At 34.4% G+C, this 15,813-nt stretch overlaps 1 protein-coding gene across 1 annotated transcript; it reads right to left on the bottom strand.

Annotated features, from left to right (window-relative positions):
* Nucleotides 1-1,397: 1,397 nt before the first annotated feature.
* On the bottom strand, nt 1,398-5,246 carry LOC7471864 (uncharacterized). The gene is made up of 3 exons (XM_024581506.2): nt 4,664-5,246; nt 4,018-4,137; nt 1,398-3,071 (listed from the first exon to the last, which is right to left on the bottom strand). Exons 1-3 carry the CDS (start codon nt 4,988-4,990, stop codon nt 1,506-1,508), a joined length of 2,013 nt encoding a protein of 670 aa, XP_024437274.1. The 5' UTR covers nt 4,991-5,246; the 3' UTR covers nt 1,398-1,505.
* Between the last annotated feature and the right edge of the window lie 10,567 nt (nt 5,247-15,813).

The following is a 15,813-nucleotide window of genomic DNA, read 5'->3' as shown; positions in this document are numbered from 1 at the left end:
CTTGACGGAACATTTGGTAAAGCCACATGTTGGATTGTCTACATTGCATGACTATTTAATGCTTTACGAGATCACATAATTTTATGCTTTGCAAGATCACATAATGCTCTATATATTTTGAATTGCAAATAAGATGTTCGATGAACTGTGAATGTTTTAGCTGTATTATTTTAATGACAAAATAGTAATTATTAGCTTGATGACAAAGTTATAATATTAATATTGGAAAGATTCTTCGGTCATAAAATAAAAAATAATAGTAATCTTGTAAATAATCAGATATTTTTTTATTTTTTTATAAAGATGTTAAGTGTTAGTGCATGTATATAGTTCAGGATATAAAATATAATTTTCTAAACTATAACAAGTAAGTGAAAAATAGACCAAACTAAAGGTAATTTTTATTATTTATTTTTTATTTGGAAACACAACATTTCCTTCCTTTTCTTTTTCTCTCTCATTTTTTTTCATATTCTCATCCCTTCTTTTGTCTTTTAATTTCTCTTTTGTCCTTGATTTTGTTTTAAAATTCTGATCTCTAATTTGTCTTTTATTTGTTTTTTTCTTGCGTAAATACATCCTACAAAATAAATTAATAAAATCTACATGGAAGTTAACACCAACTTGCAAAGAAAAGAAAAGAAAAGAAAGTTAGCAAGAACAAAATAAAAATTTAATATGTCATGTTGATGTTTAAAATCAAAATCTCATAAGAATAGAAAGAAAGATTCTCAATATTTATTTTGTATATGTTTTTGTTTGTTTAATTAAGTTTAGCAACTGCTTCATATTAATGGTAAAGCCCAACGATAATAGGGGGGCTTATTTCACGGTTAGCCCTATAGCTTAATGTTGAGGTTGTGTCTTGTATGAGACCAAAAGTTTTGGTAAAGGAACGAAAGTTTAAGGGTATAAAAATAATTAAAGGATTAAGCGTTAGAAAAATTACGGGTAATGGGAGATCCCAATAAAGATAAAATCAGAATTTAAATTAAATATAATTTAAAAAATTAAATAATATATAGCTGTGATTGTAAAATGAAAGTAAAAGATGAGAAAAATGTTAGGATTTAAAAAAAAAAAAAAAAGAAGAAGAGGAGGAAGGGATAGAGACCAAAGTTTTTCTCATCCTTGAAATTTCCTTAGCCTTCCCTCGCGAGGTTAGGTTAACATTCCTACTATTTATATCTTAAATAATGATAATAATAATAATAATAATAATAATAAAGCAATATATATATTATTACAAGTATCATGGTATTTTCACGCATCAAAGAAATCCTTGCCCACGCAGCAGTTAGATTATTGCTTTCTTATTATTTCAGACATCCCCGCAGCAAAGCACGGGGCAAAAGCGCTAGTTGATATTTGCCCTGGCGGGCCTTTTAGTGCATGAATGAAAGAAACCGATGCATTTTCTCATTTTGCCAAGTCAGAAATGGTGCTATTTATTTCCATTTGGTTTCATGAGCAATATTCATAAACAAGGCTTGCATTGCCTGCATCTAAATCTTCTGTTTAAGAACATGGCGCAGCTGGACTCTCTGACTCTCCATCCTTGCCTCTAAGAGCTTTGCCTTCAAGCTGTTCTTATGTCCTCGCGGCCAATCAATGCAGCCCTTCATTCCTCGAGTCATGTGAGGATTCACAGAGTCAGGCGAACTCCACTGCCCCACCAAATCCGGGGGGCTGATTCCACTTTCACCAGACACCTTATCTGGAGACATTATTCCAGCATTAGATTTCCTTCCATTTGAAAGCCTACTATTCAACCCATCCACTGAGATTATTTTGTAGCTGTCCCCATTGTTCGGACAAGATCTCCAAAACCTAGTGATAGAAGACGCCTTCAACTGTCTTCTTGGCATAGAGCACAATTCACTGATATCAGTGATCGGGGTTTCATCACATGCATTTTCTTCCCATTCAGTTGCACTACCTGAGACGTTACTTTCCCGGCAATTCTTGTTGACAGATGGGATGCTGCCATCTAGCGAATAACTTGAGCCCTGATCTTCAAGATGACTCACGGTTTCCCACCCACTCTCATCTTCTTCTATATCACCATTCTGATGAACAAAGGCTTCAGAATGTCCATGGTTGCCGTCCTTGTTAATCACGTCAACTTCAGGGCTCACAGTGTAAATTTTTGCTCCGTGGTTAGCAGGGCTGTAAGCAATGCATGGTTCACTTTCTCTATCATTCGTTTCACCAAAGTTGACATCCTCAAAAATAGAAAAGATATCATCTTGGTTTGGGGGCTCATACGTGAATTCCTTTATATCCTGAATATGCACCGAGGCGGCAGCTTGTATGACAGATTCAGCTTCTTTCATTTCCTTTAAACCTTGGGTTGCACTTCTTGACCTTAGAAAAACTTCTAAATCAGCTACAAGATTGTTCATGTAGGAATACTTCTCTTCAAGGGCCACCTTGGCATCAACTAGCTTCATTTGGACACGTTCTTCACGCCAAACCTCAGCCATCTGCAACATCCTCCTTTCCTCATCAACTTCCTCTCTGAGTTTCAAGGACTCCCTCTTTAATGCTTCAACTTCAGCCTTGTCTTCACCAATTTCCTTAGCGAGCTCGTCGCATACTTCCTCGATCAATTCTCTCGCCTTCCTTTCCTTTTCACAGTCCTGCATATATCTCTTTGCTGATACTTTTGCATTAGCCAGATCATTAACCAGCTTGGAATTTACAATTTCCAAACTTCGACGATTTTTCCTTTCATGGCTCAGGTCAGCTTTAATGTCACTAAATGATGCACGGATTTTCTCATGCTCTCTGCTCCTCCATGCAGCCCTTTCCTCGCTTACTTTCTTCAAGAAGTGCTCCACTTTCTTTTTTGAAGATTGACGCTCAATCTCAAGCTCCTGAATGCGTGCTCGAGCCTGCTCTAGTTCAGCTTCAAGTGCAGAAACCACAGAGACAGCACTCACCTGTTGATCAAGACACTTCAACTGGCTATGGGACTGCTGTAGCTCATCTGATCTTTCCAAGCATACAGGGTTCCACTTAGTTGCGCCCTCCATAGCAGAGTTGGAAAACTGAAACGTGGGCCCAGGCTAAACAGCCACAGCACATCCAAAATTGGATAAATAAGCATAAAAGGTATATATAGACCCATCATCATGAAAACATAACCAATAGAAGTGAAAGTGAGGGCATACAATTCTACGCTATGCTACCGAGGTTTCAAAACTGAACTATTCATAGCTGACAGCTTATCCCAAGTTAGAAAACAAGTTCAAAGCTTTTCAACATTAGATACAAAAGCAGACTGAGCTACTTTACAAAACTCCTGTATGACTAATAAATTGCCACGTCAATGTACTGACCAGTATTTGAAACAATGCATTTTCCCGTGGTTAAAAACATCATGCAACCTATCATTTAATGAAATTCAAGTACCAAGCAATATTGCAGCTTAACAAACTCGACATACTTTTGTGGAATTCTCCTTTAATGCCTCTATCTCATGAAATTTTTATTTTTCTCTTTAAAACTAGGTTATTGATGACAATCCAATTTTTAAGTCTGGACTATGTCGATCATGTTAATTGTAATGTAAATTTAATCGATGAGTAATTGTGCCCTATCCTTTAAATTATGTAGATTTTACTAATACGTATCTTGTCCATATAAATGCTTGCATGTTTGAATGTACTCCTACTCATATACAAATACGTGGAACATTGTTTCCAAGTGAAGAAAATTGCAAAACTAAACACCGCATTAACACCCTGCTCTACTGGGAACAAAGATATTCACGTTCTTAATGGAACAGGCAACTTTTGGAATATCATGAGAATTTCAAGAAGTCAATCTTTTGAAAAGAAATTACCTAAATGAGCCACAGAGTCCATAATTATAAACAGAGGCTAGGTTATAGTAACAACGACTGGAAGACTCTTCTAAAACTTCAAGCATGATCATTACTCAATACTGTCAGTATCTAATGGCCATGAACAGTTGAAAATATAGACAAGAAACTTTCAGAAGCCTTGGTACCTTGCACAAGAATCTGTTCCTCGCACCAGTAGAGTTCCCCAGAAGATTGTTTGCATCAGGAACATACACTTTGTCGTTGTGATGAGGTACAACTGCGATGCCGAGATGGCCCATACCATGCTGCACAGACAAGCAGCATTGACAAACTCATGGTGTAAGAATTTAATAAGTCAACGTCAAAATGGCTTTGTTAACCTTGACCACCAAGGTCGAAATAAACATCAGGCTCAACAAGTCAAAATCGTAAGCCATTCAAAATCTAAATGAAAGATTGGGATTTACATAAGCCCAAAACCCCAACAGATCTATAAATTATAAAAGGCATTGAACAGCTAAGGTTTTTTGAAGCACACCAACATGTTTAAACCGGCTTTAGTTGTAATAAATAGGCATCCAAAAACATACTTTAATAAATAAATTACGATGCTATGCTACGGGGAAGAATGTAAAGATAGCAAGAAAACCTTAGTCAAATTATTTTTCACTTAAAAAATATAATTATTATTACGAATACTAACATAGTAGCATCATTATACCACATGAATCTTTAAAGCACACCAATTTTCGAAATTCAATAATTAATCACATTTATGACTGTAGATCTTTCTATTGAAGAAGAAGAAGAAGGAGCGCAGCAGATCGTTACCTGAAACCCTAACTGATCCCTCCACCTCTCTTCACGGACGGTATGGGGCAGCTGAAGCCGCCATAACCCAGCGGCAAGCTTCCTCGCCGAGACGTGACCTCTCAGACGGAAACTGCGATGGCGACCACTATCCTCCTCCTCAACGCCTACATTCCTATTCCTATCATTATTATCCTTATGTTTATCTTCTTGGATCTTCCATCTCAACAAAGGCGTCTCGGGTGGTCTCCTCAATCGGATCAGGCTCGGATTTCGGGTTTTCCTTCGAGGCTTAAGATCTAATAAGTCCAGCTTGGCCGTCGAGAGTGGTTTTCCGGTGATTTTCATAGTTGCTTGGCAAAATAATAGCCAGCCATTAGAGAGAAGCTGCTGAGTTTGTTGGTGGGGGGGGTTGTGACGAGTAGCTGCGGTGCTAGCAGCAGCTGAGTATGGCGGGGGGGTAACCGTGGTGCTAGCCAGCAGCTGGGTTTGTTTGGGTTCTCGTGATGAGTACCTGTGGTGCTAGCAGCTGAGAGTGAGCGTGTTGAACAGAAATAGGGAAAGTAGAGAGGGAGAGAGAGAGGGAGGAGTTTGGATGTTAAGATTGATTAATTTGCTTAGTAATATAAAAAATTACAGACGCATATGGGCGGCACATGCATGTCTGCATGTGCCGCGGTCAATAAAACAAGAGGAAACACTATTCGTGTCCTATTTTTTCCCACCACCTCTTTTTTTTTTTTTTTTTAATCCAAATTTTAGCATCCATCAACGTTTAATTTAATTTGATGAGTTCCTTCATTATAAATAATGTACGGTATATTTTTTTGTTTTAAAAATATTGTAAATTTATTTTTATATATTTTTTTAAATTAATATTTTTAGTATTTTTAAATCATTTTGATGTGCTGGTATCAAAAATAATTTTTAAAAAATAAAAAAATATTATTTTAATACATTTCTGAATAAAAAACACTTTGAAAAGCAACCACAACCACACTCTTAAATAAACATTAAACCGATACAAAAGGCATACATTTAGAATCTATAAGAAAAATCTAGTTTTGATTAATGTGGGATTTAATTTATAAATATTAATTACCATCAAATAAAGAAAAATGTACACCACTATTAATTACCATCAATATAATACAATAACCATTCCTTATAATTATTGCTTCTTCTTTTCTTTTTTATTTACCAAGGGTTATTGATTATTTACCATCAATACGATACAACAACAAATTATATATATATTCGGGGTAAAAATCTACTTGCCTTGGGCTGAATCGGTTTTTATTAGATTTTAAATTACTTTTTTTATTTTAATTAATTTTTTAGTATTTTTGAATCGTTTAGATGTGTTCATATCAAAAATAAATTTTAAAAAATAAAAAAATATTATTTTAATGTATTTTTAAGTGAAAAAAACTTTAAAAAATAATTTTAACCGCACTTTTAAATAAAACACTTAGTTAGATAGTATTCATGTCAAGTTCTTGAAGAAGTATGGTAAATAGATAATTGCAATAATGCAAAAGTGTGTGGGAGGTGAAGTATTAACAGAGATGCTGTATCATTTCTTTTACCAAAGGGGAAGAAAACTACTATAGAGCTACCATGAACATCCACGCAGGGGAAGAAACAATGCTGTCTCCGCATCAATACCACTTGATGCTCATGAAAATAAAATTTGCATACAAAATCACAAATAATTCTTTCACTATTGTTTGAATGTAAATTCTTCAAGAAAAAACTACAAAAACAATTGTAGTTTAGAAAAATAAAAACTATCTTCTGTGAAGTCTAATATAGAAAGCGTGTTAGAAACTTTTTTCAAGTTTTTCTCTTCAATGTATCTCAAGCTATAGACCTGCCAATAATTTAGCATAGTTGGTAAGCAAAGCAGATAAAAAAAAAAACATTATACTATAGAAGACGTGTCTTTGTAGCTAAACTTATGTTTTTCTCTCTTACACTAATTTTCTTAATTCGATGAGGTATAACTTTTTAGTGCCTCTCGTGTTTGGAAATGTGATAATGGTTGTTTTTTAAAATATTTTTATGTTGGAAAAACTTCAAAATAATATATCTTTTTTATTTCTTATATCAGCGCATCCAAACGATCCAAAAATACAAAAAAATCAAGTTTTAATGAAAAACTAGTTCAAACTCACTCCCAAACACTCGTTTAACTAGATAAGTAATTTGGGATTCGTCGCGGGCTAGGTCGATTTTTTTTTTAACTTTAAAAAACAACGTTCAAGTGTTGTTAGCTTTTTTTAAAGCATAGAAAAATCTAGTGACTCAAGTTATAAACCCTACAGTAGGGTCTAATCCAATAAGATTGTTTAATTTAATTATATGATAAAAAAAAAAAGCAACAATGGTAAATGTACTGAATCTTAAGAGAAAAGGTGATAACGATGACTTGTAGAAGAAGAACGCTTACCAAAAGAAAAAAAAATATATCATGAAGCTGAATTCCAAGATAACTTAGTGTTAAAGGATAAAGTTGAAAAACAACTTGAAAAATAACAAAAAACATCCTTGAGCCAATTCAAGTTAGCATGAAAAATTCTTGACTCGGGTTGTGAGGTCAGACTATCCTTATAGAAAGAAAATAAAATAAAAATAAATAAAATTAATTTTTAATAAACCCAATGTTGAAAGTTGAAATTGAAAAAGAAAATCAGTGTAAAAAAAGATATAAGAAAAAAAGATGTTAACCCGGGTTAACATTTCATATCCATGACCTGAATCATGAGACCAAGATAACTGCATCGAAAAAAATTTATGAATGATAAAATTTTAAAAAAATTAATCTAAAAAGGGATAAAAACACAATTTAAAAAATGAGGATGAAGTTTGACATATAAATAAAATGATGTAAAAGCCTTGAGTCAATTTGAGTTAGCATGGTAAATTCACGACCTTGGTCGTGAGGCAAACCGGAAAAAAAAAATTTATCTTCAATAAACATAGTGTTAAAGGTTAAAATTGAAAAAAAAATAGCGTAAAAAAAGATTAGAAAAAAAAACAATGGTAAATTGGGTTAACATTTTATACCATTGACTCAGATCATCAAATCAGAATAGCTACTGTCACACGTAGCGTGTTGTTACCATTTTTGGGGCCCTATATAAACAAAAAAATGGAAAAGAAAATACAAAAAAAATATTGGAAGAAAATAACATATATATATATATATATATATATATATATATATATATATATAAGTGAGAAGAATATATCAGAACGTCCAAGAAATTGCCGAAGACTTGTTGAGGAGGATCAATAGAAAATTTTACAGTATTTTATCGACTAATGAAGGCTCTATTGGCAAATAAAAATTAAATTTAAGGATGAAAATTTAAAATTGTATGTTTAAGGGCTCAATTGAAATTTCTCAAGGTTTAATTGAATTTATTAATGGCATAATTGCAAGGAAAAATAATTCTTGAAGTTAATTTAGGTTTTAATTTGAAGAAATTAAAGTCTGGGGGCTGAATTGTAATTTTTAAAGGTTAATTTGGTCAAATCAGGGGTTTAATTGAATAGATATTGAAGTTTGATGGGCAATTACGGACTTGATTGAAGAAATCCAAAACTAATGACTGACTTGTGAGAAACGCGAGACTTCAGGGTTTGAAATCGATGAAATCAAGAACCAAAATTAAAAAAAATTGAAAGTTTGATAGTCAATTAGGGGTTCAATTGAACAAATAAAAAATAAGGACCAGATTATAAAAGGCGCTTAACTTTGGGGCTAACAATTGAGTTTAGCAGGGGTGAGATTGTATAAAATTAAGAGTTCAGGAAGCTATTACAGGTGAAATTAAAAGAAATTGAAAGTAAGGATTAAATTAAAATTTACCAAGTCTCAAATTAAAAACCTTAATTTGTAGGGTGTAACCTAGACGACGTGTCGTTCAGCTACTGTGTATCTTTTCCCTGATCAGCCATCATTACATTTTCAAACTTTATATTGATTAGATTGGCATCTTTGAATAAATGAATGTGGAACCACATACCTTCAAATTGAGCAGGAATGGATTCAATATAAAGGTATGCAACCCCTTAACCAAGTTCAAATGGTCTCAGGCAACGTTGGTGTCGAAGTTGCTCTGACGAAACTACGAAAGTGGCCAACCCAGTCAGCCTTAACTGAGACACCCATTTGCACATAACCACCCAAATTTCTTGGCGTGTTCACACTTAAAAATTCTCAAAGAGTTCTTATCAAAGTTTGAGAACACTTCTCTCAAGATTAAAGGGTTAAAACACCTCACCTTAGCCTCTAAGTTTGATCAAAACAACCTAGATTCAAAACCATCTATCTCATGATAAAACCAACCTAGATTTGGTTTGTTAGAACCCTAACAAACTCATCTAAAAGCTCTTAATCAACCTATAAAAGGAGAGGGAATCGTACCTAAAAAGGAGAAAAAATAGGGAAGAAATTTAGTTAAGGTCTAAGAGATTCAATACTGAGTTCAAGAGTTCAAAAAAGGTTTAAGGGTTTGGTTTTGCTAGTTTAGAGACAATGAGAAAGAAAAGCAGCAGCAAAAATCTACCCTTATTGAAGATTTCAAGCTTGGAATGTATACTCTTACAAACTTTGAAGGTGAAGTCCACGAGGCCTGTTAGATCCTCTGTTTATTGTTTGACGCAATGTTTTTGAATATATTGACATGAAGACTGTTACCCTAGTATGTTAATATTGCATTTTAGTTTGATTTGAAATATGTCAAATGTGTCAGCAAGATGTTGATGTTTTTCTGTCTGGTTAATGCATGGTTTCAAGCTCCTGAGTTTTGGTTTAGCCTCGTGGAATGTCAAAATATCAATTTTAAATCTTAGATTGGTTAAGCATGCTTGTTTTGATTTGGCAATTTTGGAAAATGGAACTTAATACATGTTTATGATGATTTGTTGTTTTTGTTAGTTTCTTTTGTTTCAACTATGCTTGGTATTGATAATGTGGTTTATTGGAATTAAAAAAGCATGTTTTAGATGCCTAAAATAACCATCCTAGGTTTGACAATGGTTGGCTTTACTCTAGACATGTTCTGAGTTTCTAAGGTAGTGTTCTTCGTGTTCTTAGAAAGAACACTGCCTTAACTCTATGATTTGGACCATTTCTGATTTTATTTGCATAAAACTTTTCAAACAACTTGATTAGCAAATAATCTAGGTTTCTTTTGACGGTCCAAAAATACATTTTGATCAAATCGTGGCTTTTCAGTGATAATCAATGGTTTTTGACGTTTGATTCTTGATCTATAGATGCATAATAATAAAATGATGCCTTTGTTTACTTGAAATCTGGTCTGGTTTAGGTTTCACGTTGTTAGGTTTAAGCTTGAATGATATTTGTGTTCTTCATTTATTTCGTGTTTGATCCGTCTTATCTAAGAAATTTTGATTTTTTTTGTTTTTCTCATGTTTAATCTGTTTTGGCTTTGAATCTTTGTTTTTGGTTTGTTTTCAGGTCACCCCAGTCGGGTCAAAATCAGGTCAGATATTTAAGGCTTTGTTTGGTTTGCTACTTTTTTTATAAAAGGATTTCTGGCCTAAAAAGGTGTTTGGCAAACAAACCCCTATGCCTGTTTTTGGAAGTTTTTCTAAAGAAAAAGTGGGTCTTGCCAAATATGGCCTTATAAAAATATAAAACAATAAAATAACAAAATAGTAATATAAAAAATTGATTTTTTTTCTGCATACAACCCAATCCTTATAAAAATTGCATTTTTATATAAAAAATAATTATAATTTTTAGCATTGTTTTAAAAAATACGTGAATTGTTTTTTCTTTTGCTTTTATTTTGAAAATTACAACAAGTTTGTAAAATTCCTTAAGTATTTGGCCAATATTTAAATAGCCCCTAAAATTTTTAATTCATGAAAATTAATGGTCAATATTCTAGTATAAATATTGGACATACAAGTAGATTGGTATTTAAATAACCGGAATTGACCAGAAAATTCTCATAATTATTCTGCATATTCATCAATTTTAATTGAGGGTATTTTTTCACCACAATATATGAATTGTGAAAAATTCTTTAGTCTTCCAGGATAGGTGAACCATGTTAGGGCATCTACATGGATCCTTTCCATAATAATTCATTTGGGCATACGAGCCTATGATAAATTCGAAATGCTAGATTTATTCTTAAGAGTAAATTTTTTTGAGTCATAGACAGACCATCGGTTAAGAATCCATCAAAACCTTTAAACCATATCTAGACTACACAATGCAGACTATCTCATGTAGGGTACACTAAGGATGCTAATATCTTCCATAGTCATAACCAGCCCCTCACCTTTGGAATTTCTAATAAAGACCAGTACACTCAGGTCTCCTAGCGACCCTGAACCAAACAACTAGGTGGCGACTCCCTGACCCTCAACGTCGTGCGCCCACGTGCGATAAAATGACTACTCTACTAGGGAGTTTTTTTTTTCCAGTATTGGACTATGTTTTGTGAGGTTTTTGTGGTTTATGTGATTTGATGTATTTTTGTATGTGGCTTGTTTTTTTATTTTTATTTTTATTTTATTTACGACTTAACATGTTTTATCCTGCTCATGCATGTATGTTGGATATGGATGAATGTCTTTATGCGTCACTAGTTTATTTGTGATATATCGTTTCGAAATGCACACACATGGAAACTTCAGGTTAGGTAAGGGAGTAACAACTTACCCTATGACTTTCAGTCAAGGTTTAAGTTTGTGAAACCATCTGAATCTTTGCTGAGTGCTTAGACTGGTAATAATTGATATACGTGTCATCTCATTACCTACTGAGCCCCTATATTGCCTTCATGAGGATGATCACTAGGATAACAATATACCCTTTTTAGAGACCAAATAGTAAACCGACCATGTCTTACGTAAAAAGATTAGAACCTACCTTTAGGGTGTATGCTCCTTATATGTGCTTTGCATCAAGGCAAGCCTTTTATGTAACATCTTGAGTTCAGGACTTACGAGTAACACAATGGTCGTCACTTATGGAATTTTCATTGTAGAGTTTGGGCAAGAATCAAAATTCTTACTCATCATGTAAGGGTAACAATCACGTGTCATCTCTTGAAGGACAAGTTCATCGTATTAAAACATGCTCATACATTTAACATGTGTGCTCACAAGTTGAAATATAGGTCCCTCGAATCTGGTTTTTCCCTTAAAGAGCTAAGAGTTGTCAGCATTTGACAGTGTTAAAGAGGATTTGCTTGACTTCCAATCCAAAAGCATCGTTGTGGTTTTCTTCAATCTGGTAACAAAATCTCTGTTTTACCACTCAGCTCGGGACCCATGCACCGACGTCATTTATGAAGTTATAATGTTTTCATCAATAGAGACTATGGGGAAATGTAGGCTTCCTTCCAAGGAGGGCAACAAGTTCACTTATGAATTCATTTGCACGAAGCTTCACAACCAAAGAACCAAAACTATCTTTGGGTTCTTTATACAAAGCATGATAAAAAAAAATGAATATCATGTTTTCTTTGTTTTAATTGACACTCTAAAGCCCCATCCTGAAATGTTACTTGATTTCCTTCATGACTATGTGAAGATTGTGGCATCCATAAATCGAGTGTTACTTTGCCACACATATCATGGATCATAATTAGGAAGAGACGAGAAGCTAAGGCTTAGACATTTAAGCTAGGCTTCTCAACTAGATATTCCCTATGTTAGGTAGTTGCAGCCCTAAAAGGGAACACAATTGTAAAATTAAGCACTAGAACTGGATGGAAAACATCATTGAAGACCACTTACATTATTCTTAATTGATTGAAGAAGTACAAGCTAGACATGACAAGGAAGATCTTATCCCCAACCATCTCAAAAAAAGTTACACACCCTTCAAACAAATCCTGGAACTCCATAAGAGAGTTCCTTAGAGCCTTTAACTACGTCTAAGAGCTCTGGACTTTTTCTCTAGTAATAAAGAGCTCAGCCCTCAAACCATTTTAAATGGCCTTTGCCTGAAGGATCCCCTATTTTAGGGCATCCATTTCATTTTGAGCTGTTTGAAGCTGCCTTTTAGTGTTGCCAGCTGAAGGACAACACCTTGCATGTTATCCTTTAAAGAGGCATAAGCCACCTTGAGGTCCCTCAGTTCAGCCTCCATAACAGCTTTCTCCTCTCTAAGTCGTTAAAAGGCAGTCTGATATGCCCTATATTCAATGATGGCCTCCCTCACATGTTTCATCTTGGTCACCCAACGCCTCTTGAAATAGGCGCACATCATAAAATTTTACAAAAGACAATATGGTTATAAACAATACTAGTAAACTAAAATAAATGATGGTCAGACAAAAAAGGTGTTTACATTAAATACCATTTGTCTAGTTAAGGCCAAATGACGGCTGTAACCCTTATCGTGCATTAATAAAGATATCTAAATGAATTGTGAGAACCCTCTCTAATTGCCTCACCACCTCGAGGCTAGCCTCCCCAAGGCTAGACCTCCCACCAATAATAGTTTTCATGGTCTGCCTTTCCTCCTCAGTTAGGGTGGGGAAGAAAAAGGGTTCGACCAAGGATGAGTCCAGCAAAAGCATCATTAAATCTTTATTCAGCTTCTACATGAATACCTTGGGCAGAGGTCCCAATAGTTATAGCCTCTTTAGCCAAAGTTAGAGGTAGAGATAAAAAGATCATCATCACCAATAAAGCCTCAACAAATGAGGTTAGAACACTAGTATCCACAGGGGTGGAAACCCTTTTTCTTTTTGAAGCAACAACAACACTCATAATTATTTCAATAAGGGTTAGATATGTTTGACCCCTAGCTAGCGAAGTATAGTTACCCCTAGCTTTTATTTGTGAAGGAGTCTTGGCTTTCACCATTGCTTCCTTAAGAACAAAGTCCTCATGAATGATATGCCCGTCCATGTTGATGGTGTCATACTCTATCTCCTTTTCAGTAACAGTTCCACTAACATCAAAAGATGATGACCCTCTTCTTGATACAGACATACTTTCTTCTATAGACCTAGTTGAAATCTCTTTTTCTTCTTCTTCTTCTTCTTTGTTATTGACCCTACATAAAAATAAAGTCAGATATGAATTTAGATGCATAAAAAATAAAGGATAAAAAGGTTGCATACTTTGTAGCATGATCTGTTAATGCCTTTTGGCTATTTTAATGATGTCATACTCGGTTAAGGCCAATACCAATGCAACACACATTCTCTTCTCATTTAAGATTAGATGAGGCTTATTGTTCACTTCACAGGAATGTACCTTCCAATAATAGGAAAAACCCCAAACTTATTGCATCTCATCTAGGGCTGACTAACCCATTATACCTTAGTATCAGCCACCTCCTCCACTATTTCTTGACATGCGCAGGCTTTCCCTGCAGAGTCCCCTTCATAACTCATGTGGGTCTGTTAGCAAAGGTAAAGAACCAATATATATCATTGTCACCATCGATCTCAGCAACCAAATGGTAATAGATCCAAAAAATGCTAACAATAGGCTTGATTCCAACAAGCCTAAGAAGTTTATCAAAGGCACCCAAAATCATCCATCTATTAGGATATAACTGACCTAGACCTAACCTATAATATCTTAATACTTCCCTTGCAAACTCGTGAATAGGAAAGGTATACCCCAACTCATACACACAAATAGGGGCTGTAATTTCAAATAGACCCTAGGCAGAACCTAAAGTCTGTGGCTAATGCGCTCAACCCTAGCAGGTAAATAAGTTATATACTCTCCTAGTTATTGACCATTAATAAATGTCATCTTATGTATACTCAAGGTGCAAGGGGCATCGTTCTTAGGGGCTTGAGGTAGCCCCTCCTCTCGAGGTTTCCTAGCAATGGTAGAGGAAGAACTTCTCTAACAGGGATGGACGCTAGTGCTCTATCCTTTCTAGTTTTGGGGCCTAGTTTGATAGACTTTTATCCCCTACTACTTCCTTCAGTTTCAGGTTGGAACCTGAACTCCTCATCGAATGCAGTAATATTATTGTTTCTAGGGTTAGATCTAACTCTTTTTTGGTCCATTTTTCTATTAGAAAAGGAGAAATAAATTTTTGGTAGGAGATACCTAAGATGGTGGTTTCTTTTCAAAATAGAGTGAAACTGGCTCGAAGAGTCTTTAACAAAACTGCTTTTTTTTTTTTAATATAAAGATTACAAATAGTGAAAGAAAAAAGAAAAAATGAAAGCAAGAACGACTAAAGGTTATAAAGGAAACAACTTTTCACCTTCATTATTGGATAAATGACCTTTCATATCATCTCAAGTCTCCAGAAATCTACTCAATTACTACATTGAATGCACCCCATCATTTTATTCCCCAAATGACATCTTTTTTCATGAAAGTAAGCCATTTGACCACGAAGAATCACATCAGTTCTGCGTGGGACAAACAAATCTCATAAGAAAGGTAAAATGTCTTTCATTAATCAATAAGGACTAGCCATCTGGCTATGAAAAATCCTAATAGTTCTATAGAAGACAAACAAATCTCATAAGAAAGGTGAAAAGTATTTCTTTAAAGCTAATAACCTTTCAAAATCTTTGTGTAATTAATACACAAAGACTTGGGGGATACTGATGGGTCAATATATTTTTTATATGTTTTCTTAAAAGCCTATGATTAAAAAGGTCAAAGGCATGATAATATCTCAATGTATCTATGCTTAGCAGAAACATCAAACCTATATTACATAGGCCTGACTTACTTCCAGGTGCAACATCCTTAGATTTAACTACGCATTAAGCCCAAATACAAGTGAGACTACCGAGATGCTAGACCCAACCTTATTGGGTTCAATTACGTGCTGAGGTCAAGTGTATATGGATATGGGAAGTTGTCAGACCCAACTACCTTGGATTTAGCTACACATAGAGCCTAGGTGCATATAGGTCTGACAAGGTGTCAGAACCCAATTCTGGGTTATTCCCCAAAATCACCTTTTTTCAAAATAAAAATCAAAAAAATAAAATAAAGGCTGGCAATGTGGAGAAAGCAGATCAAAGAGGACTACAAAAATAGGAAAAAATCAAGCTACAATTTTGAAGGAAATTCAAGGCCTAATTGTAACCCATTGTGCCAAAAAATGGAGAAAAAAAATGCAAATTCAAGGTTAAATTAAATGATTATTGGATGGATTTGCATAAAAATTAAGT

This window comes from Populus trichocarpa, chromosome 11 (assembly GCF_000002775.5).
Source record: "Populus trichocarpa isolate Nisqually-1 chromosome 11, P.trichocarpa_v4.1, whole genome shotgun sequence".
NCBI classification, from domain to species: Eukaryota; Viridiplantae; Streptophyta; class Magnoliopsida; order Malpighiales; family Salicaceae; genus Populus; species Populus trichocarpa.
This window is presented reverse-complemented; position numbering and strand designations above follow the sequence as displayed.

Bases quoted from the DNA above. Each gene is read 5' to 3' on its own strand.
- LOC7471864 (XM_024581506.2), bottom strand. From the start codon at position 4,990: ATGAAAATCACCGGAAAACCACTCTCGACGGCCAAGCTGGACTTATTA. The intron at 4,138-4,663 runs GTAACGATCTGC...TTGTCTGTGCAG, and splicing joins GGGATCAGTTAGGGTTTCAG to CATGGTATGGGCCATCTCGG. The intron at 3,072-4,017 runs GTACCAAGGCTT...GTGGCTGTTTAG, and splicing joins GGAACAGATTCTTGTGCAAG to CCTGGGCCCACGTTTCAGTT.